We start from the raw sequence: 25,267 nt of genomic DNA, 5'->3' as shown, positions 1-25,267 counted from the left end.
GGTACCAAAAGAAAAGAAATGTCCATTCAAGTTTGTGTTGAAATACAGCTTTTAATCAAACTAAAAGGCATACGAACTAATCAAAATACTAAGATCACACTTGTGTAATGAAATACACAGCTTATTTCAACTTTTGGTAGAAAGGGGGAGTCTGGGGATGAAGAAAGAGGTAAGTAGGCAGTTGTCTTTGCAGCCATGTTCACTTTTATGCACATGTCTTTAAAAAAGTAAGGAGTGGGTTACTACTTGTCACTAGGTCTATGGTCTGCTGTGAGACCCTGTCCAGGGCTTCTGGGAAAGGTGAATCCTTCTGCTTTCCCCAGCCAGGAAGGTATCCAGGGTCCTTGCCACTTCAGCAGGCAGAGCCCTGGGTACCAGAGTCCAAGCAGCAAGCAGGCCTTGTCCAACAGCAGGTCACTTGAAATGTTCTTCTGAAGTGGTGAGGGGAGGGTCTGACTCCCTCCTTAAAAAGCTTTGTCATCACCCCAAAAACTGAGGACAGCAGGCAAACTGTACCCCAAATGAATTACAGTAAAATCCTCCTTCTTGAGTCCAAAGATGATTCAACTAAGGGGTTCTGGCTCACCCCCTCATACAGACATTTTGCCACAGCGAATTGTTCAATCTTAACCCTTCTGCAAGGGGCCAATCTCAGCTGTTGTAACACATGGGTTACCTTCTGATGTGACCCCCAGTGTGCCTTGTTTGCAAGAAGTGGGGATAGTGCAAAGGAAATGGGTGTGGCCTAAGAATTTCAATGCGATGGAACCTCTTGATCTTCAAGTAAATTATCATTGATTTTGGCAAAAAGAATACCATAAAAGTTACAAATAAAACACACCATCAACTAAGGAATTACCCCCTGTTGTTCCAAGGGTTATAATGGGTGATAGCAAGGGCCTTCAACGAGCGTCCCCAGTGCCTTTTATCTCCCGTTATCTCCCGTTCTAGCCCTTGGAATGGGTGATTATTGCTATTAGCACCCCAGGTTTCAAACCCGGAAACCTGGGGTGCTAAGAGCAAAGTATTTTCTTTCAATGAAAAGGACGACTTACACAAGATGGCCACCACGGAGCTGGAAGGTGCGGTTCCATACAGAGCCCCTCTTCTATTTGCATAGTGTCCAGAAGCAGGGAGACAGAGCGAATCAGCGGTGGTGGGCATCGCCACTGCAGTAAGCAAGTAAGTGGGGCTGGGAGGGATTTGGGGCTAAATTAGTATGAAAGTGAAGGGAGGATGGTGGAAGATTGCGGGGCTGGAGGAACAGCCATCAGGTTGCTCGGGATTCAGCCCACGATCCAAGCAACCTGACTGGTTGCGCCCCCCCAACCCAGGTGCTAATGATAAATATTTCCTCCTTTGTCTCGGGAGGATAGCTCAGGGACAACGTGCTCACCTTGGAAGCAAGATGACACGGAGCAACAAAGGTTCCATCCCCGGGTCGCACTTAGAAATCTCTGGGTATTAAGCACGTTATAAATAACCAATCATATCATATCATATCATATCATACAATTGATTTGATCTGTTAATTAAAGAAATAGCCATCACTGGTTTAACTTCTCTCCTGGGTTGCTCTAAACTTCCCCCTCACCCTGCCTGCCTTAAAGCGTAGACGTCAGCCATTGTCTCCCTGGTGTGAGTATCCTTTAAAGCACTGGTCCGCTCATTGCCTCCTGAGGTTATAGCATGTCCTCTTGGGAGGGTTTCAAATATCCACAGCAGAGAACAAAGGGAACTTCTAGGAATGGACCTAACAGTTTGTTCTTCGTTGAAACTCATTCCTAGCAGTGATACACAACATCTCTGACAGTTGTTTTAGCCACTAGAAACAACTTTGATAATAAAATGACATCAGGTGGGTTTTCGGCAAGTATAACTGTGGCTTCCTATGGGACACTAAATCCAACCGGATATAACTTTAGTTTGATTTTTAACGAATCTGCCACCAGGCCTTGTACATTTATAGCTATGTTGAAACCTGTTTGTTTTTTTAAAGGGGTTTGCGCTTTTCCCCCCACGAAAGGCCAATGCAAAATTTAGAATAACTTTAGTTACAGCAAGAAATCATTTGGAGGCCACCTTCCAGATATAATAGTCAGGAATGTCCTTTTTTCAATTTGTTGGCAGCACATTTGTAGTAGGATTGCGAACCAAAAACAGGCGTACACATTTTAGAGAAGAAGTCACGGGGCACTTTCTTAAAGTGTTGTCTAACATGCTGATGGCAGGCCACTTACTGATGCCCAGAAGCAAGTATACAATGGTGCCTTATACATGAATGTTGCTATGTTCAATTATACACCCAAAGGTCGGCAAGCCCATTTTGGTACAAACCCACCAACACCATTTTAATGAAACAGAGAACACTGTCTAAAAGTGAAATTATTTAGCAGAGCTGACTTTCATGACAGAATCAATTTACCTGGGCTCCTAAATTGTAATCAGATTGAGTAGATTCCCCCTAGCAGACGGACATCACTCACATCAAATGATAATGAGAGCAGAGATAGGAATCGAGTCAGAGAGCGAGAGATAGAGAGAGATAATGAACAGTTTTTAGCACGAGCCATGGCACGACCGTGGACAGTGGGAACGATTTCTGTCCACAGGAGCCAAGCGAACAGCAGATTTTTATCGTTTTTAAGCGTATTTTTGCATGACAGTGTTCCCCAAAGTGTCACTGGTGATTACTTCAATGCTTTAAAAGAAATTGATTCATAGCAGTCCTCCTTTTTTTATTTTTTTTATTGTGATACGGTTCATAAATAAAACCTTTCACAAACATATAACATACAAATTCAAGTTAAAAGAAATGCTAATAATGTACTCTGTGCCTACACAAAAAACATAACAATTAAAATCCACATATGTTAAAAGCAGTGCTCCTTCAAGACAGACAAGGAAGCAAGCAAAATAACAATGCCCGGTGTGAAAGTGTATCTCTTGCAGATTTCAGCATCTACAACGGGCACTCCACCAAAGTTCCGCTTTCTGTTTTGCATAATTTAGTATTTGCCCCAAAACCCAGAAGATTTAGTTCCCTTTTGATAGGAAGATATGTACCTAGGTAAATGGGGAGACAAGTAGACTGTTGTGTGGCCTGATTAAAGGACCTAAACTGACAGACGAAGACCTAAGTATCAATGAAGGTGAATAGAAAGACATTTTCATGAAGAAACAAAATGCTCCTAACTTGTCATCCTATGTTTCACTGGATTAGTGCTCGTATTTGTTTTAAAAGCAGATAGTGGAAAACACTATCCACATGAAGAATACACTGGTTATCAAAGCCAAGCAGCCATCTATCCTTGTCACCTGAGGGTTAACTCACATGGCATTTTTACATGACACTGGTGAATTTTCATTCCAATATTTGCAGTTTGCACCATATCTAAACTGAATTGTTTCAAGTCTTATTTTTTAAATGTCTTTCCTTTTTATCTTTCTAATGTGTTGTCTCCCTCTTTTACTTAGGCGACCACAACTGTTTCCGTGACTATCCTGGATGAGAATGACAACTTTCCTGTGTTCCAGCGGCTCCAATATGAAGTCACTCTAGATGAGGGACCCATCACACTCAACGCTGTCATCGTCACCACCACAGCCTTGGATTACGATGAGGGTCCCAATGGAACCATCGTATATGCCATCACTGGTGGCAATCTTAACAACACATTTCAAATCAACAATGCAACAGTAAGTCACTGTGTCATATCACAGCAGTGCCCCAATGGCACAGCAATGTATTTCTTTGACAGTTTATGGTTGGAACAGAACACAGAGGCCATCTCTGGTCCCCGAAGAGTGAGGAGTAGTTTCCAACCAGTACACTCTACCAGAGTAATTGGCAATTAGGCCCTCGGTTTGTCAATAAATAAGGGATGTAGCAAAAAATAACTATATTATTCATATGTGGGCTCCTATAACTGTACATGTTTTGGGGGATCCCCAATCCTCTTCCCAGCATATTGCAACCCATTTTAAAATGTTCTGTTTCCTCATTACAGCAGTGGCGCCCCAGACATTTTTCAGAGGGGTGGCCTACTGAAAATCTTGCGGTGGCACACCAAAACAAACACATCACTGACCGGGACTGTGGGGCAAGGCGTGTTTTTATAAAGGTGGCCGTGGCCTCCCGTGGCCATCCCTTGGTGGCGCCTCTGCATTACAGCAGCCATTGCAATGTTAAGTTGTTGCAACAAGTTGGCGGTGCAAACACCCCTGACAGGTTCACTTAACTATGAAAAACTACGGGCGATAGAGTAGCCATCGTAGATATGAGTCAAAGATTGAATTCTCTACTCCTTGACGGGCAATCCCATCATGAGTACTTAGGCACCACCTGCCTGCAGTAAAGTCAGATCATTGAGTCATTAAGTCATTACACTGGGCCTCATTATAAGTAGGGCAGCGCAGTATGAATAGAAAATAAGTGGTGGTATTGCTGCTACCACCACTTTACTGCTGCTTTGCTGTACAGTCATACTATGGGGTTTGATTCAAGTGGAGGATCTGCCTCCAGCATTGTGCAGGAGGCACATCCTCCACTTTACCCCCACAACTCAGTGGATTTACCTTGTGGAATTACTGCTTGTGGTAAATCCTCCAAAATTCCCCATGGAGTCCAAATGACTCCAGAAATGGGGATTTACACCCCCATACAACTGCTGGTTGCCCTATGGTAATGGCACAGGACCAGGTGATGGTAACGGTAAAGGGGTTTTGCAGTTATTCTGCAGCACCAAACCCGTAATGAGGCTCATGTTCTTCTTTTTCAGAAAGTATATAGGCAAAGCACTTGTAGTTTTACTTTTTCTATTACAAAAACGGCGCTAAACCTAGCAAACTGCAAAGAAAAAATCAAACTGCGTAATATGTGCACCTGACATGGGGCAACCTATGACCTCTGATTGCAACGGAAGAGAGCTTGATTACCAACATGTTGCAAACGACCGATTGTTACAAATATACTTTGTGAATTGGGACTACCAGGACCCAGCACTGCCCAGACCAAAGTATTAAGACTTTTCAGACCTAAACACAAATTGGACCCTACCTTGCTGGCTGGCATGCACTCAGGCCAGAACAAAGATGTCCTGTTAAATATTCACAAGGACGAGACACATGAAGCATCCGGCTTTCTAATTTTCAACCCTACTGATAATCACAAATAAACAGTTTGGGTTAAACCCTGTAACACAATGACAGCTCAGATCACAAAAGAGATCCAGTTCAACTCTTTGTTAACACAATACAAAGGTTTAAGCTGTATTGCTGGTCAAGGGCAGGGTCGCGCGACACCAGGTTTGGAATAGGTCTCCTTCTCTCTCACAACTCAGTCCCAATGATATAGTGCCCAGCTCCCTTCTTGTCTACAATCCAGCTCGCCTATGGGCAGGTTGTTTGATATTCTAGGGTTATAGCCCTCTGCCGGCCCTAACACACAGCAGTTCAAGTCTCAGGAGTATGCAAATTCATGCTCCATAGGATATCAGATGGTCAAACCACTGAGTACATGGGGATCTTCTTGCATTGCTAGGTGGGTTAGGCCCTCGATGTCTATAGCACCCTGATCACTGTACCAGGTGGTCCAGGTGTTCTAGGCAACTACCATCGTGTTTGCTGTGCCAGTTGGATCATTCACATCTAAGGATGTAGCCCCCTCCTTGCTCTGTCATCTGGTCAGTCTGCTAGAAAGATAGTTATCTGCCCCCTCTAACAAGTGGGCAGGTTTGCTAGGTTAGTGAGGCCAGACAGTGATGCCTCCTAGGCATATGGCATCCTGCTTGCTCACCCAGGCAGATCAGGCTTAGAAATTGTATAGTAGCCTGCACCCTCTGCCAAGTGGTCACGCCTCCTAAGGAAACAGCAACCCGCACGCACTGCCAACTCTCTCCAAGCCTGTCTCACACTCTACTCTCTGTTATTCTGTCTCCTTCAAGCCCCCAATGTCTGGGTCCCTTGTGGTTCTTGCAGCTCTGCCCCATTCAGCGTACTACTTCTCTAACAATGCGCTGCTATGCAGCAAGCCACCGCCTCATCTCTCAGAGCAGTCTCACCTCTGTCCCACCTTCACTACTCTCTCCTTCAGCAGCATAGATTCGCTTGACACAGTCCTCTTGAACCTGGCTTCCAGATGTTGTAGGTTTGCAAATGGGTCTTGGGGTTCTTCCTTTTCAGGTTTGGGCATACAACTGTTCTTGATGGAGGCCCGTTCCATGGGATTACCCCTAGATGGAACATATATTTCCAGACATTCTTGAATACCCCTTGAGCCACTTTCTAGACATTCCCTCTAGTTTAGGGAGCTCTTGCTGATTCTGCACTGAGGGACATCTCCTGCCTCCCCTTTCCAATGCAATAAGGGCTAGTATGTTTGGCTGTGCCAGTTTCCTGGTGCCTGCAGACTCCCATTCTAAACTCATGCCTGCCATGCTAACTCCTCTATGTTTTCATAACCCATTCAAGTACCAAAGATATCAAATATCCACCCACAAACAAGGTCAACTGGCATATCTGTATATGGTTTGGGGAATGAAGAGCTGGTGGGCCGAGCACACTCTAGAAGATGGGCAATGCGTTGAGCTTTATTCTAGAACATACTGATGCCGAGTGCAGCTCTAAAGCATTGGGCTTATCTTCAAACATTTCTCAGATCAAGTATGATTCGGTAGACATAAGAATTTTGGAGAACATCAAGTAGGCCCAGAATATTTTTTGAGAATGCTCAGGTTCACCAATGTGCAGGCCTGCCTGTACACATTATCAGTCAGTGAACTACTGCACAGTACATATCCACTGATAATAGTAGCAGAGGCTGCACAATTCTCGGGTGCCAAAGTTCAGCCCTTGGTACTAATGATTTAAATAAAAGGCCTAGAGTGTGTCTCTTAAAACGCAATGAAGCCTTGTGTCCATTTGCTTTTGTTAGAGATCTGTCAGAGAGAGAGCCATAAAAGCAACCAATTTTTCGTGAGCCATTATCTACTTCTTCTTCTTAGCCTACCACCTAGATATATTTGCACTGTTTTTGAGAAATGTAACACATGCCGATGGACACTGGGCATGTTCCATTTTTAGAGATAAGCTTCCAACCTCACTCTTAATTCACATGCCAACATCTCTTCAAGCGGGTTCCCAGAATTCTTGAAGTAAGTTTCAAAGAATGTGCATAGAAAAAAACACTTGCATGGAGTGTCTACACCGTCCACTGTACACAAAGAAACCCTTTTCTCTAGAGGTGAGGGGGGAGAGGTAATGGGAATTTCCAAGACCCTGAAACTCAGTTGGCTGATAATGGGAATTACTTTCTGGAACAAAATAAGAGAAAGCCACTCCCTAATGTGAATCCTTCATAGTGAAAAGCAATTAATTGTTGTGCACTTTTGCGTACAAACATAATGGACAACTAGAAAAGTTTGCAGTGGCATAACATTTTAGCCTGATGGTTATTGAAATAGAATGCTATTATTTGTAAGAATTAGATAGATATAAACTATGAAGTAGAAGTCTTAACAATATTTGTATACATGATCAGATTTAGATCACGACTAGTGATAAGTACACATATAGCAATGAGCCCCTTGGACTAACAGAAAAGGAACAGGAAGGATCATCACAGCATATAGGCACTTTGTGGTGTACATAATTAGACAGTGTTACATATGAAAACTTCAAACTATTCCATTTGATGCAATACCTTAAATGTATATCAGTGCAGGGACTCATACATTTTGCTTGATCCACCCCCAGTTAGGGAGAAATTTCACCAACTGAAAATAAAACGTTTTCTTTTATGATATGATTGAGTGACAATATTGGAATTTATTATCAAGATTATGTGGGTACTGTCGCATTTTTCTCAAATAAGTGCCTTGCTAAATCACAAAAGCCATTTAGAGGAACCTGCATGTGCAATAACCAGCTCAATGACAATCCTCTTTTGCTGTGACCTATTTTGAGATTTCACTTTTTTCATTCTCTTTCAGGGTCTAATCCGTGCAGTGAAAGAGCTTGATTATGAAGTATGCCTAGGCCGCTACACTCTCATAGTGACTGCTACAGACCAGTGCCCAATCGTGGCTCGCCGTCTTACCTCCACTACCACGGTAAGTGCATTCTGCATCTGCAGTAATGCTGAAAATGATAACACATTCATTTTTTTTAGAAAATATTCCCCTTTGACAGTGTACTCATCACTGTTAAAAGTGCCCATTTGTGGTGTTGGCAATGGGTTTGCTGTGGTGAAACCTGAGGTAGATGGCACTTATGGAAGTGAAACACATGTGTGTAGGACAATCATGGATGTAGTGGAGGGGTCCATGAATTGAGGTGCATGATTTGTTTTTTTAAATCTTTTATTGTTGTTTGATGGTTTCAACATGACAGAACATAATAGTGCCACCATAAAGCCACGATGAGGATTCAGCACCGACCAAAATGTGCTTGCTTTCTAGTTAGTAACATGTCACATCATCAGTTGGTTGTCATGACAAACTCACATGTGAGCAGCTGAGGAAAGGTCTGTGAGGCACTCTGGGGGCTGGTGACACCATCTGCTCTACAGTACTAGCCCCAAACGTGTTAGATGGGGGATCCCCTGACCATACCCCCACATTGCCAGTCTGCTCATCCGCTTCACAGACACATACACGCAAATGTTCAGGGTAGAAGATTCGAATGTTGAAATCCATGGCAATGTGAGTCAGCATCATAATCTTACCATAGACTGATGTGGAGAATAGAGACAAGAGCATGTGGTCTATGAAAGGGACCGCAGATGGGCTTGAAAGCTCAGTAGTTGCTTGCTGCAGTATGCCCTAGAAAGGAAGCAACTCACATGCATGGAGGCCAGAGAAGAAGGTGTACGAGAGCGAGTAGACATAAAGCAGAGCATGGCAGCCACCATGACTGGACAACCAGACTTCAAGATGGCGACTCTCTATTTATCATCTCAACCAGTGATGAAGCGGGCCCTTGATGATTAATCAAAACAGTATTTGGCACACATTTTCAGGAGGAGGGTCTGAACCCTGAAAAACAATCTTCTAATCCTATTACCAACAGGGCCCAGGTGTCCCAGTTCATTTAGGAGCCCTAAATGGGAAGGAGTTTCAAAGGTGGTCCGGAAGGTTGAGTTGTATGAGGGAGAGGCTGGATTTGGAGGAGAGACCGTTCAAGGAGGAAGGAAGTGCAAGAGAGAGGTTGGACCCTGAGAAGGGTAAGATCAAGAAAGAGAAGGAAAGAAGGTGTGCAAAAGGAACAGTCAAAGATTAAGAGGAAACGGTCCAGAATGAAGATGAAGTAATCAGTGCATGGTCAGTGTCAGAGCTAAAGTTGGGAAGAGGTCAAGAAGGTGAAAAGGAAAGCAGAGTTTGAGGGGAGGAATGAAACAGGAAAGGTGAAATGCATGGAGATGGAGAACAGGAAGCTGAAGGAGAGCGTGCACAATAACAAGGAGGTAGAGAGGAGTTCTCGCACAGAGGATGAGGGTAGTCATCAAGGAACCTGCAAACCATGTATTTGGTTTGGCCCTCAATTCTAAGGGGGTTCTGATCCAGCTAATGGCCAATATAAAAGGCAAGAAGTAAGATAGAAGGGAAAGGGGAACTACGAGAAAGCATGGTTACTGGTAAGGTGCTCCGCTCCATGGGGTAAAATCTACAAACCCTGAGAAATTGTGAAAGTATGAGGGGAAGGAATGATGGAAAACAGAGAAAGGACAATATTAGTGGTTTACAGTTTAAAATAGAGTTTGGCAGTGTAGGAATCTGTGATCTAGTGAAGGCTGCAGCCTAAGTGTGGTGGGACTGCTATAAACCCTGAGTTTGTTATGTGCTGTTAATCGGCCTACTCCTGTGGCTGGCTCCTCACTGATGCCGCCCTTGTCTGGGGGAGTGAGAATAATGGCTTTCGATAAAGCATAGACGGGGACGACATCTAACTGTCATCAGAATGCCAAGCTACAAAATCAAAATCCAGTAGTTCTAACACCTGCCAAAGAGCCCTACCCATGCATCCTGTACTTTATCGAATCTACCAGGAACAGTGAGCAATTTTTTGTGAATAATTCAAGGTGATTCAATTCTGACAACAAACTGCTGTGAACTAGGAAACCAAACACAGGACTGCAGCCCTACTCTTGATTATGCGATTCAACATTCCTTGTGCCTTGTTTGTGTTTTTCTTGGACCCTCGCACTGCTATATGTAGATGGGTCCTTGTTTTATTTAATTCAAACCTTGGAAGCCCTATAACCTTTCTCCAACCTCTGTGTTGTGACTTGAACAAACCACAGTGTTTTGGATCCTGTTTGGTCTCGAGTTACCCATTGATCCACCAGCATTTGTCAGGGTATGCATCTTACCACAGTTACCCATCTTTGGGAAGGCATGGATTTAAATGTATCCAAACACTGTCTATTGATATTTTAAATCTATTCGCCCTTAGCTTAATTCAATTACTATTAGAAATAATTGTAGGTATTGTGCATTACACTGGTTATTGCTACTCTGGTTATAGGAATATGAAAAATGTATTTTCAAAACAGAACAGTGTTTTCTATATGGCGTGTAAATTATTATCAATCTGCTAGGTATGTAATCACCCAGCATCAATACCTTCAACTCTCCCTTCCTAAATATCTTCCTTCTCGGGGTCTTCGCTCATCCGCCTCCAACTCCCTCAGGGTCAGTCGCTTCTCCAAGCACAGAGTTGGTGGTAGATCTCTTTCTTCTGCTGGGTCCTCCCTCTGGACCAGCCTCCCTGCCTCACGAAAACTTGAGGAGAACCATCTCTGATTCCGGAAGCACCTCAAGACCTTCCTCTTTGCTTCTGCTTTCTCTCCTCCTCTCCCCTGCTGATCTCCTGGCTGAATCCGAAACTGCACTGGTTACCTGGCTACGCTCTGATCTCGGGCCCAGGTCCACTACACTCCAGTTGCACACCTGCACTTCCCCCCTGGCAACCCTTGCACTCAGGGACTGTTCTGTATCCCTTCAGCCTCTACTAGCACTTGACACCTGATGTCTGCACTTACCCCTTTACTTGCCACTAGCTGGACACACTTTTATCTATTATTTATTGTCTTATTTATGTTACTGTTGTCCTATGTACTGCACTGCCCCTTCCCCTTTCCCCCAGCACTTTTCCCCTTCCCCCTCCCCTGCACTTTTGTGATCTCAATGTCACCTGGCCTAGTAGGATCACTATCTCTGTCTTCCCTCGGTTTCCCCTCCCTTGCCTCATTGTGCCTTGAAACCCTTGTGTATAGGCGCGTTATAAATGACATATCACATCATATCGTAGCAATGGGCCTGCTCCTGCCATTAATATGCCTTCTGGTCAGTGCTTCTTGGAAAAACCCTTCTCATTTTCAATAAATATATATGATCATGATTTCATCCACTTGTGTCCTCCCCTCCTTTCATGTTCCCCCATCACCTGTACCAAAAAGTATTCTGTGGGACAGGTTGACAGGTTTCTCTTTCCTGGGATGGAGTGAGAGTTTACAATTCTGCAAGAAACTGCTCTAGCAAGCATATAGCTGGTCCCCATCTGGGCGAGACCCACCTGATCTGATCTAGGTGCCTGTGGTTCAATAATCTATCTGTATCAACTGTGATGGGTCGGAAGAAGGAGTGGGACATATTGAGGATGTTATGAATTATCTTTATTTAAATGATAGAAATAAAGCCTATCTTTCCCTATTCCTGTAGGGAATATCCTGCCTATCTAAAGGAGCTAGAGGTGCTCATCACTTGTCAGGAAGCCCAAAGTAAAAATGTCCTCTATCCAGAGTAACTCTACATGACCCTATCACTATATACAACTAAATTAAATAGGCCATGAGAATACCTTCCTTTCCTTGGTCTTTTCTTCTCTAGTCTCTTTATATACAAGTTTCTCCCTGGTACAGATATTTCCTAACATAATCTTCTTGGATAGACTCTTTGATCAACTCTTGTAGCTCCTACAAAATACTCTGAGGTTTTGTGCTTTCTGTGCTATTAATACTTTGGCCATCTTCCCTTCATATATGTTCTCACACTCTTGTCCAAACACACAGACTCATCCCAGTCTTTTAATTCAGGCTTTCCTAATTTGGGTTTGTCTTGATCCCTTTTTTATCCTTCCTTGTCATGGATTCTCTTTCTGAGGTTGTCTCCTCTGTCATCGTGTTGTCTTGACAATCGTATTTTCTGTCTCTCATTATGTGACACTATATTGGGCTTTCTCCAGTCTTCAACTCTGAAGGCATAGGGTATCTTCCCTTCTTCCCAGGGGACTTGTTTCCAGTCTCTGTTTGCTACTCAGCAGGGAAGGTTAGTCCCTCTTTTATAGGTTTTTCAGGTCTCTTATTAACTGATCTTTCTAGTGACAACTCGCCCTCAGGACTTGGACCAGTTTCTCTCTTCATATAATATCAGTCTTTCTAGACCCGGTTATTTGTTACTTGCTTTCTCTGGCTTTCACCATTCCAATTACACAGTTTTAGGTTTAATGTTTCATCCTGAGGAGAAGAACACGTTTCTTCATACATATAATGATGACCCGGTGGCCTCCCGCATCTCCTCGGTCCCCGGTAACTCTCTGTAGGAGAATGTTGCTCGTCACTCTTTCCAACATCCTGTCCTCGGATTCTCATTGGCAGGGGAGTTGCTAGGTCTGGAAAAGACCCGGGGTTACGCTGATGCCAGAGCTGTCGGGACTGGGGGCTAGCTAGTCTTTTGGCTGTAGCTCCCGAGATTCTATCCGGGGCTACAACCAAAAGATCAGGGGCTATAGCCCCCTTAGCCCCCCCCTAGCAACGCCCCTGCTCATTGGGTTACTGCCATATATGGCTGCTGTTGATAGGAAGCTGTTCACACTTCCAGCAACTGTGGTCTCTGCATCATTGTTCAGGCATCCTCCCCACCATGCTGCATATGTGGGCGTGCACTCACTGGGTACGTGATACCTCTCTTCCTCTTCACAACGATTTCTTCCCTGTTGCATACGCTGGGCCTCCAATGTGCTGCACTGGTGTTCTTCATTCCCTCAAAAGTCACAGGCTTTGAGACCTGTCTCGGCTCCACCTCCAGCAAGTACGATAATGTCACGTGGCTTGCCCTGCATACCATACTCTCCATCCCTCCTTCTATGACTCGTTCCAGTTAAATGCACATCTCTGCTTAAAAAGACATCTTGGTTTCTTGTTGCATTGCCTTCTGCCAAATGTAAAGATGCCACTTTGTTCCTTATAGCAGAAAGTCCCTTATATGTGGCTGTGGTAGGTGGTCTAGGGAGTTCCTCAAAGAAACGGAAGTCCTTGTCCCCAAAGGGGGAGTCTTTCCCAGTGAGGTCCCATTTGCCCCAACCCCTAGGGAGGGTTTACGTAGAAGACTCACCTCCCTAGTCTCAAAGCTGGAGGCTCCCCGTTATGGACAAGGGATGAATGCTTGTGATTCGTCACACAACACAGAGCCATTCTGTTGGGCAGAGTGGAGCCCACAGGTTTGGGAACAAATGGGCTGGTCTGCAAACATGTGGTGCTTAATGCAAGCATTTCCCTTGCCACAGATGTCTATATTTCTATATTACCAGCTCCACTAGGTAAACAGGGGCATCATTTTAATATGTCTTGGGTCGATTCCAGATTTCCTCGAGCAGACAGAGTTTGAGATCTTATGTGTAGCAAGTCATTAAAGATCCATTGATGCTGAGAAATGTGGAGGTGATACATTCATTGCAGAATCTGAAGAGTGAATTATTGGAAGATATATGCAGTTCTATGCAATTTGCAAAGTAGGGCACATGACTATAATAGCACAGTGCATATTGTGGGTGCAACACTGTGCCCTTTTCATAGTGTTTAAACTACACTGTGCCCCATAAATGCCTTTTTATGCACGGGGATACTATTAGTTAATTATTTTCACATGATCAGACATTGTTTTTCTATTCTCTTGAATAAATATTATGTACCCTATCTGCTAAGCCTCCATTTTTAATGTCCAAGCCAGTGAGCTCAAGTCAATATCCATTTTCAAGTGCTTTTGACTCAGAGCCCACGTGGTGAGGGCCCTTATTTTGATTTCCAAAACATTGGATGTTTTTCTTCTTATATTGTTACTCTTGTGGCATCCTGACATGCCATTTCAAGGTGACAATATGATTTAACCGTGCTTAATCAAGTTCTTCTGTTGTGATTGTATTATAAAACAATAACCTATTTTCATTTGTAACAAATAAACACCTTTGTCACAATTGTGAAGAAAAACAGATTGTACAATGTGGAACGTTGTATATTGCTGCATCCAGTCCGAAAGAGATTTCATTATCTTGCCTATCCTGATATCTCAACTACTTGGCTATACTAGATGGGTGCACTCTGAAAACAATTTCCCATACATTAAGTCTTCCAATATTTGGGTTGAACACTATTATATAGGTATAGAAGGGAAAGTTGACCTTCTTAATTCCTTGTTCACAGCTTATAGGTAAGAAAAGACTAGCAAGGTCCTTAAAATTCAACCTAATGTATTGTCCTTGATACTCATTTGAACACATACACACATGACATATACATTCACATATACATTCTTAGCACAATTCTTAATAAATACATCAAGTCATCTGGAATTCATACATCTATTGCAAAGTACATAAATGCATTAAAAAGCACATATCTGTGAACAGAACATATTTACCTAATCTAAACATACATAAAACGTGTAAATTATCAGACTAAAATGCTTTCAGTTTGTCCAATACCTATATTATTTTCTTTCTTTTTTTTCTCACAAAACAAATACATGAAAATCTGATGATATTGAGATATGGTCTGAAAACATTCTGGATATGACTTCACATACACCTGAGTAATGTGTGTACTCTTCTTACAACCCTACACGTTTCTGTCCCTAGATGCTCTAGGTTCAGTACATTCTTCAGGGGAATATCTTAAATCATAATAGTTTGTTTCTCTTATCTCCTGTTTTTTTAACTACGAATTTCCTATTGTTTTCAAATTGTGAAAACTCCTTTGTTTTATACAGCATACTTTACAATGTTATGCTTTTCTTGTGGTCTCTATGCTTTTCATGCGGCCTTTACACTTTTATTATAGTATGTGAACAAAGAAAATATGAGACATCTACATATCCATCCTATTACCTTCTGTTGGTTCAATTGTTTGCTTCTGTCAATGGTGAGGCTCACCTGAGTTTCGTTGTCAGAATCACAGGATGATAGATCGGATTCAGCAGGTTTTGCAGGCTTGTCCAAAGTTCCTTTCTTGGAGAAGAGATAGGGTCTGTTCCAGTAGCTCGCCACAGTGGTCACGCTGGAGAACAGACAGTAACCAAAATGGCAATCTCCCTGCCCAGCCCTCGAGGGGAAAAAGCCAGTGGCACAAAAAATCCCTGTTGTAGTTTGAAGTATACCAGACGTCAAGATGTGTCTGTATGTTTCTTTCTTTTGTAGCAGTTGAAGCACTCCAATGAGGGTAAGGCAAAGAAACAAGGAATGGTACAGGAATGTTCAGAAGATCTTCCAGTGGTGGTTGGGAGCAGGCAGGTAAGTTCATCAGGAGATTCGGGGGCAAATAGAAGACAGTTTTATCCAAATGGTGGAAAGGAATGTAACCAATAGCACAGAAGGAATGAATTGCGAGGCTCAATGGGAATCAGAACAGGAAAGGAGATATGATAAGAAAAATAAGGAAACCAAACCCACGGGTGAAAGCTCTAGAACCCCCAGAATGAAACCCATAAGACAAAGAGTACTCACCGAGCTGTGAAGGATAAGAAATGAACAAAAAGGGTGAAGCTATATACTGTGAAGGGTTTTTACAACCCAAAACGTACCCAGAAAGAAACGCCTAGAGCTGTGTAGCAAGGAGGCTGACAGGAAGCGAACGGCAAAGGGATGCCGGAAGCAATAGAACTACAAGAAAGCAAGAGAAGACCGAAAAAGACCCGGAAATGGGAGAAACGAAGGCGAGGAAAGCCGAAGCAGAGAGGAAGCCAAAACGACAGCAAGAAGCACAGCAAGGGAAAGGGAGTAGAATAGCAACAAGATAAGGCGGATGTCAGCCGGAGCCAAGGAAAGCCGATACCAGCGGAGAGAGGAACAGAAACAGTTGCAATGCGATGAGTGGGCATGCCTACCCTCGCAATGAAGGAAGAACTGCGTAACAACTAGAACGCTGCACTAAGCACCGTAATGGGTCTTCTACAAATGCTTCCAACGTGACCAAACCGTCCATCGGTTTCTCCTCATGACAGCTTCTTACTGAAAGGTTTTCTTTACCTCTCTCACAGTCTGATCCTACATGGGAGAAACTCCTGTTAGTACATGTATATACCATACTTTAATTCTGTGGATAAAAAAGTTAACAAAAACATATATCTCATTTTATTTTCCTTGTAATAGTGTTTGTTATCTTTGAAAGATTATCTAATTTTTAGTGCATCTAGGGATATTTAGTCAGAAATGTCCATTTTGCTTCATCTGTGTCTTGCTGGACTTATTTTTAGTCCTCTTCTCATTTAGTTGGAACCATCACACAACCTTACACATAAGAGAAAAAGTGGAGAAATGGAATGCGAGCAGTGTCATCAAAGGGTTTTCAGTCTTAAATACCAGGATTCTATCTCCTGTTAGAAACTAATTCCCACATTACCTGCTTGGTTGTTTTGTGTTCATTCATTCCTATTTACATGCTGTTTTTTCCACAGAGTTATTTACAAGCCATCTGCATGGGGTATATTTTGTTTGTCAGTGAAAATCAAAATGAACTATGCTACATCATTACATCATCTTTTGAGCGAATGGCATAGTCAATGTTATCAATAGTCAATATTGTGCTGGCTGCTTTTGTTGTTCTATTTCATTGGCTTGAGGTAAATGTAAATTGACATTATTATAGCATTTTTTAATATGTTATGAGCACTAATTTTATTGAATATATTGTTGCATAGACTTACTAGTGATTAATAGTCTTGTGTGCAAGTTATACTATGTGGCACATTTCCACACTGTCATTTAGTCCTATAATGTGGCTTAATTGCTGCCCAAAACATCTAAACTTTCGATAGATTACAGTTTGAGCTTTACATGTTTTTTTCATTGTGCATTCAAATCATCACAATTGTGTCCCTTTGATATGTAGTTTCTTTTACTAATGCTGCCATTTTGATCTTATTTTTAATACAGCTTTTGTCTTCAAACATTGGGATCTTTTAATTTCTGTTAGTGTTGCCAATACATTGTAACCCACATGGATACTTTATCATGGATACTTTAACATGTATACTACATTGTTAATGTTACAGTTAATGAAATCTGCTAATTTTCATGTGTTAATCAGTCCTATATCTAACTCTTTTGTTTTTCTTGTATTTTTGAGTACTGTACATTTCCCACTGGTTATATTTAAGGATGGTCTTCATTTTATAGGACAGGTTGGTGAAGGTATTTAAATATACCATCCTGTTGGGAGTATTTTTCTTTGGCCGAGTCTCCAACAAGGCATCTCAATTAATATGATATGCCTTTTTGGTAAACTTTTTTCTTATCATAGTGGAGGGATACCCTCTTGCTACTAATTTAGTCATTAATGTGTTAGCCTTCTTTTGGTTTGCTTCTCGAGTGCTACTGTTTCTTTTCAATCTAAGAAACTGTCCAAAAAGAAGGTTGTGTTTTAGATGTTTAGCATGAAGGCTACCGTAATGTAGCAGTGTGTTTTTGTCTGTTGCTTAATGGGACGGTTTAAGTTGAAGGAAACCCTCATGATGGTAATTAATAAGAGACTCGAAAATCTACTTAAGTCTTACTCATAGTATGTGTTAACTTTACATAGCGATTGTGCATATTTAACCCATTTACAGACTGCAACACTTCAGTTTCCTTTCTTTGCCATATGGCTATGTCATCCATGTATCATAACTAGATTTTGACATATGATATATAAGAATGACTGTCCCTCTATATCACAGTATTTTCAAACATGCCATCCTACCGATTTGCTAGAACAGGTGCCCTCAAGCTACCCATGGTAGTGCTTTCTTTCTATTTGTAGATAGAAATGATCCATGCATTAAAAAAAAAGTGTTTTGTCAAAGCTAGTCCGATAGAAGGAATACATTGTGGACTGAATGCTAATTTGTCCATTGTACTGACATTTCTTTTACTATATCTAGAATAGCTTGTTGTGGAATTTGAGTGTAGAGTGACTCTATATTTAAGCATTTTAGAACATCTTTTGTAGGACTGTGACTTTCCAGAATCTTAATCATGCTTTTTGAGTCTCGTACATACCAGTAAAATACACAAACACCATGACAGTTTTGGTGGGTTTAAAAGTGTAAGAAAAAACGTCATTTGAGATTAGAGTAGCCAATTTCAGCTAACAAGCACACACGCAAATTTGCTCAATAGCATATACTAAACAATGGCCTCATTACGAGTCCGGCGCTAACCCTGCTGACGCTCCAGGCGGGTTGCTGCAGGACTCGTAACATTTTGCTGGCGCCTGACTTCCAGGTGCCACCGGGAGATTACAAGTCCGGCAACCTGGGAAGTCAGGCACCGATGAAATATAAGTCCCCATTCCCATAGAGTCCAAGGGGACTCTATGGGAGTGGGGACTCGGAAGCGCCGGCGCCATTGTTAACTGTGCCAGAGCTTCCGTGACCGGTCTCCCTACTGTGGCTGCTGCACCCAGCAGGGTCAGACCTGTCGGGTATAGCGGCCCCAGCAGGCAGACTCCTAGTTTGCCGGTCCGGAAACAAGGGTGCTGGTGAGCTTACCAGCACCCTTGTTTCCGGACCAGCAAACATGTCATGATGCCCAATGTATGATGATGAGCTAATATGCGTACCCAGGATGCATTGTTCAGTGATTCAGAAATGGCAGAGACTTTGCAGGGATAGATACTGGGGGGCTCTGCTCCGCGTGTGTTTGTTAGCTGAAAATGCCATCTCTACTCTCACATTTCATGTTTTTAAGATTGTTAAATATATTTTTGAAACCCACCGAACCTTTGATGATGTTTGTTGCTCCAATTACAAGGAAAATGGTGGAAGTTGTATGAATATGATAAATCAACTGTAAGAGGGTGGAAATCATTAAACTCTTGGATGGAATTCACCCTGATGAAACCGTAAAACGAAAAAAGATGTCAGTATGTGTTTTAAACGTTTATGTGGTTGTCTGCATCCTTGATAGCATACTCTATTGGGTTGATAAGGCTATATATAAAATAACTCTGCCCTATAAAGCAAAGACAATTCTCGCACATGGGGCAAAAATGGATGCTTTTGAGCTCATTTATATTCCCACAATTCATTGCTCAGTGGTTAAAACTGGATGTGCCCTTCCAGAGATGGCTGCTCGGTGGTAATGAGGCACGTGTGCTTCTTAGCTGAAGGGTATTTGATAAATGACTTCCTGGAAATTATAGCAAAGTTAGGCTCAGTTGGTAATCACGTTAACGCACTCACCGCATCGTTTTGATTCAGATGCGTGGAAAACCTGGGAAAATAAGTTCCAAATTGGCATATCTTTTGTAATGTAGCCAACGGCATACATTCTGTGAATTTCTTTACTTTTTTCTCCAATTATGGTGCTACAGTACTTGAAAGAGAAGTGTGTACGTTTCGCTTTGTATCAGCTGTTTTGTCCACTTCAACCACACATCTCCATTTTATCTTCAATACACACTGCACCAGGCAACTCTTTGCTGCAATTGACTGTTCCTAGCCACGTGCCCTCTGCGAGGGACAAGAGAGTGTGACATAGACGTCATTTCCAGCACATATGCATTCAGGTGCCCATCATTCTCTATATGCAATCGTGGATGCATTGTTGAGTTGCTACCTGGTGTACCCATGGTATATTGGGAACCAGAGTGTGAGGCAGCTGCATTGCTCCTCAATTGGGTTCATGCCTCTTCAATGGAATTACCCCTAAATCAACTAGAGCCCAGATTCCATTCTCCATCATTATTTTAATGTGTTCATTAAATAGTATATTTTACAACTATATTATTGATTTACTACGTTTGTTTTAATTTAATGTATGCCTTGCCTTTGCTTCATTAACATATATTGTGTATATTTATCTACAATGTATCCATGCCAAAGCTGCCTTAGCTGGGTTTGAAGTGGCTACGCAAAGGTCATGAGATAATTTGAACTTTGACTACACCCACTGGATTTCCTGTGTAGAAATAATGGGAGTGGAAACCCAAAACATTTGTCGAATACTGAGTAAAAAGTGGCACTTGCAGGCAATGCTTTGTGCACGTTGTGGTTTGTTCCTGTAAAGTAAGTTGGACAGATTTGTCATGTTACACTACATCTCCCACCTCTACTACAAACACATTCATTACTGTTCTTGTGCGTTATCACTTACGTACAAAACAGCTGTGGTGGAGCTACACACTTTTTGTCTCTTATTATCCTGACTTACCCCACAGTACCCTTGCAACATGGACTTTAATTCTCTTGCCGCAGACTGCTATTACAAAAAAGGGACACATTATCTCCGTACTTTAATCTCCCCCCAGGACCTGACCCTAGTAATGGCACTTTAGTGGGCACTTAGAGAATGCCTGCAGGGCAGCGCATTGGTAAACCTTTGGGATCAAGCGCATAGACTTTGCACCACCTCATCTTATGCTGGCTGCTATTATGTATGTACATACAGTGTTGTACAACAGACCATGGCCTTCCTTTTGATATCCCATAAAGCACTCATTGTGATTGCTCCTGCAATGACCCCCAAGACATCACGATTGCCAGCCACCTCCCTAATGAACATTTGGCAGCTGCTGTCAGCAGTGAATTTGCAGTTAAAGCAGTAGGCAGATTTGGACAGAAAAACGGAAAAATAATTAGAGAGACTGCAGTCCTTTTTCTGAGCAAATACCTGAATGTATTTCAATGTACAATACAACAGTAAGAGTTAATTACAATGTAGTCTCTTATAACCACCAGCACTGCTCTCAGAGATACATGGGTTGTTGCTGTGAGATATAAGAAGACCATGATCAGCCCCATTTGCAGATTTGGTGCTGCTCCAAACATAACATTCCACCTGCAGAAATTTGCAGCAAATTACAAAATAATCCATTGGGTAGACTGGCAGCAAAGGTGGAGACAATGTGTATTTCCATAAAGCTGTGCAGACATGGCTCGGTAAACCAGCATAGTGTCCCTGCACCAAAAGGTTTGGTCTGAGCTTGGGAACCTTTGGGTTTTTATACAATGGTTTTACACAATGAACCTCCAACAGAAATGTCATTATGATACATTCAGTCTGGTACATTAACAAAGGATTTCTTATCAGCACATCCTGGCGGCATGGCTTTAAATGACCATCCAAGTTCGATGTCATACTGCTGGGCCCACCTTCATGACATAGATACCATCCTTCTCATGAGCTTTACAATACACCTGACAGTACCAAACTGTGTACTCAGTATTCATCTGACCAGCGTTCCGGATTAACAGGCAGCTAAATCCACCTTCATGATCAAATGTAGGCACATAGGCAGTCATACCTGTGCCTTAGATGTTGACTTACATCATCCATACACAGCCTTATGTGCCATCTGTGCTTTCCAACCAATCACTGTGTGTTCTGGGTCACCTCCTCTAGCATGGTGGTGGCTCTGATGACATTGCCACAATTCTGGCTGCTGTTTAGCACCATCCAAGGCTCATGTACATCCACTGACCTGAAGCAAAATGGTAAAATGACACCAGTTTCCACATTTACCCCTTTTCTGTTTTGAAGCATAAGTTCCATTCTACTTTTATATACACCTCCATTTCAACACAATTTTGGGAATTTGATTTATTTCTCCCATTGCGTTCCCCTTATTAACTCCTCTGAGGTATTATCTGTACACCTAAAGCTAGCTATCCAGCTTTATTAGTGTAGTGTTAACATGTTTAGATTTTCTTTACTTTGAATGCAGAACAACACAATTGTGAAGAGTGGGGCCCTGGAATGGTCCTCATGTCCCCTATGTGAATGTCAGCCTGAAGAATGAGAAACAAACGATACAACTCACTGTTTGCCCAATCATCAGGTGCGCCAGTGTATCCCAAATATGAAAGAGATATTCCCTCAGACGACCCTTTAAACCTTACACAGTTAGTGTTTTCAAAGAGAAAGGTGCCTCATCGATGGATCAGGTTGACTGATGACAAGATCCAGCCGTGATGACATCACTACTGACAACACGACATAGCAGCATTAGACATGAAGCTAACTTGCATTTCAGCACGAAGATACGCAGGCACACCCACGTATACACAGAGAACATGCTTACACCTTTTATAGATAGGGGGCAGATACATGTACATACTATTCAAAGCTTTTCCATTTCTCTAGCCAAATGCAGAAACGCAAGAAAGCCAAGCATACATGGGCCGAGCTTGCAACTGCTTTATCACAACTAATCATAAGAAGCTACGAGGACATATAAGAAAACTACAGGGCTAGACAACTACTAACCGCTAAGAAGATATTAGAGCCCATAAAGAAACCATACAATCGCTGTAGTTAATAATACGTGGAACCACAGGCCCCAAGCCCATGCGGGAAAAGGTGCGGCCCATGCAGCAGGAAGCACAGAGACAGTATTTGCAGCCAAAGGCAAAAGGCAGGTGGAAAATTCCAGATTCCGGAGGCAGTGAGCCACCTGCCGAATACAGAATAAAATCCTCTTGATTGTACACTGAAAGGCTCAGTTTTGTGGTCCTTACACACGTGATCCAACAGAGCCGAACAATAGCTATTTACTCATGTGAGAAGAGGAGCTGTTGCCAGCGATGCAGACAAGATTCATCCATGGGTTGTCCACCAAAAACTGCAACCTGCAGGCACTCTCTCGGGCTAGGTGATCAGACCAGTGGCAACAATGGGGACACATAGTCTTTCTCATTACCTTGAAAAAGTACACTGAGCGCTGTGAACAGGACAGGGTCCCAGGCCCATGGGAACCCGCTCCAGCCAATCCAGACACTCAGATCATAGGCTGGTGCAGAGGGCAATGGTCTTTGTGCGACCCGGCAACAAAGTAATAGATAATTTTGTGGGGAAGTCTCAGGTGAAGCCAACTGACATGGGAAGACCAGTGAGAATCCAGATGTATATGGGTTCTATAAGAAGTATGCCCGAGCTGACCAGTAGGGGGTTACCGTAGGTTTTTGGGGATGGTGTTAATGTTTGCACATCACCATGATACAAAATCGGGTGACAAAGGCTCGGATGCTGAGATTGTCAGAGATTTTGCTGTTTCTTTTATGATCCCTGTCTACTGAAGAATAAAAGACAGTTTATTTGCCCCATGGCTGAGTTCTCCGTTATTGTCGGGTGAAGGTTCCGGATGGGCCCCCGATACTCTGCTAACTTGTGGTATTGTTGATGCAAGCACATCGCCCGCCCTCTTGTATACTTTTACAATTGCATTAGTAGTGAAATAGATGAGCACATTATGCATACTCTGTGAAATCTCTTCTTTCAATGTAGTGAAGTCATTCTTATAATCATCCAGAGAATCATCATACTTCAAATACTACTAGTTAAGTGGCATGATAAATTCATTGTGGATACAAATCACTCTTTCCTGACAGTTCCTAAGGCACCACCAGAAGCAAAACGAGAGCATAATCATCACAATTACAATAGCAATTGCATTATGATCCAACTAGGAGGGTCAATTGACTTCGCCCACTCAGTGACATGAGAGACAACATTCATGTTTGAACATATTGTAAGTGTTCACCTAGCCACTTCGAAAGCTTTTTTCTTTTGATTATATTTGGCTTCTACAACATACAGCTTTTTATTAACATCGGCTAATTCATGGATTTCTGGTAACAACTTTTTCTGATTGTCAAAGCGGTAGAGGATCACATTAATCCAATTGCCGGTCATCTTACATTTAAGTTCAATGCTAGATCGTATTACTGCAGGTCATGTTATAGCATGTTCAGTCAGTGTGCTGAGGGAGAATCTCAAATCATGTTAGATAACACCTAATTATAGCAGTAGCCTAATTATAACACTGGATTCCTGTTGTTTGGTCTTCGTAGGCAGGTAAACAAGTCCCTGACACAACTGCTCTGTTTACTCTGTCTTGTAAAGTCCAATCATAATGCAGCTCACATCGAAATCACTAGTTCAACCATATCAGTTCATTACTGGCTGTTCTTGTCCCATTGGCCATCTATTGTACAATTCTACTGTGCCCTTGCCCCCGTGTATCCTGAAAATACACATATTTAGCACAATACTCTGTTAGAGTAGTTTCTGGGATGGTCTTGGCATCTCTACTTTTTGTACTTTTTTCACTGATTGTGAGGGTTACGTCTTAGCCTTTTATGCTTTTTTGAGCTGGGCTGTGCTTTAGCCCATTCTGAAACTGGTGCTCTCTAGGCCAGCATCCCTCTCCCCCAGATCTTCAGGGACCCAATCTGGAATGACAGTACATAGAGAGGGAACTTGCCAAGATACACACTCTTCAGCACTCAGGATAAACCCCAGATAATAATCAATACCACAATCTCACTTGTCCACAAGTTCTGCCCTTCCAAATGACAATGTTTCTAAGCTTCCACCATGGTCAGCTACTTATCTGCACCAAGGTCACCTCTTGTTGAGTAGCCCTCTCTCCCATCTTTATTATCAGCTTCCCTGACATGAATGTTTTAAAGGGCCTTTACTCGCCTGAGACCCAGACAAGCAAAAGCACTATGGAGAATAAACTGGCCCCCTAGAGGAGCATCATGCACAGAACCAATCACAAGAGTGTTTCGGCAAATCCTGCGTCAAAGTGCCCAGAGAAGATGCGGCCAGTCGGAGAGCTAGAACAGCAGGCACAGTGTCCTGGCAAGTAGTGCGCACTATGAGAGTGAAGGCAGGCACCACGGTAGAGAAGCCGGCACAGTCAGGAGCAGCCACGAGAAAGGAGAACCTCGGAGGGCCAACGCAAAACTTTGCAGAGAAATCACCGGCAAATCCCCGCCCGAGCAAGTGGAAGAGAAGAGTCGCTGATGGCCAACACAGAGTCCAGTTCACGAATCGAGTCAGCAGCGCTGCAGTAAGAGGAGGCCTGGGTAGACTCCACACTTCACCCGGAAAGCACCCATCAAGGCAAGCAGGTACGCAGTGGTTCAGATGGAATAGGAGCCGGGCGGCAAGGCAGGCAAGAGGGAGAGAAGCCCTGAAGTGGGGAGAGGATGGATTAGCCGCAAAAAGGAGG

General features: G+C 42.8%; 1 protein-coding gene across 3 annotated transcripts in view; it reads left to right on the top strand.

Annotated features, from left to right (window-relative positions):
- CDH23 (cadherin related 23) overlaps positions 1–25,267 on the top strand; it is a 3,939,560-nt gene that overhangs the window by 3,294,577 nt on the left and 619,716 nt on the right. For all 3 annotated transcript variants that reach the window (XM_069610726.1, XM_069610725.1, XM_069610724.1), the window contains 2 exons: positions 3,478–3,699; positions 7,992–8,111. In XM_069610726.1, coding sequence (XP_069466827.1) covers positions 3,478–3,699; positions 7,992–8,111 — 342 coding nt within the window. The remainder of the gene's footprint in view (positions 1–3,477; positions 3,700–7,991; positions 8,112–25,267) is intronic.

This window comes from Ambystoma mexicanum, chromosome 8 (assembly GCF_040938575.1).
Source record: "Ambystoma mexicanum isolate Mex_15411 chromosome 8, UKY_AmexF1_1, whole genome shotgun sequence".
Taxonomy (NCBI): Eukaryota; Metazoa; Chordata; class Amphibia; order Caudata; family Ambystomatidae; genus Ambystoma; species Ambystoma mexicanum.
This window is presented reverse-complemented; position numbering and strand designations above follow the sequence as displayed.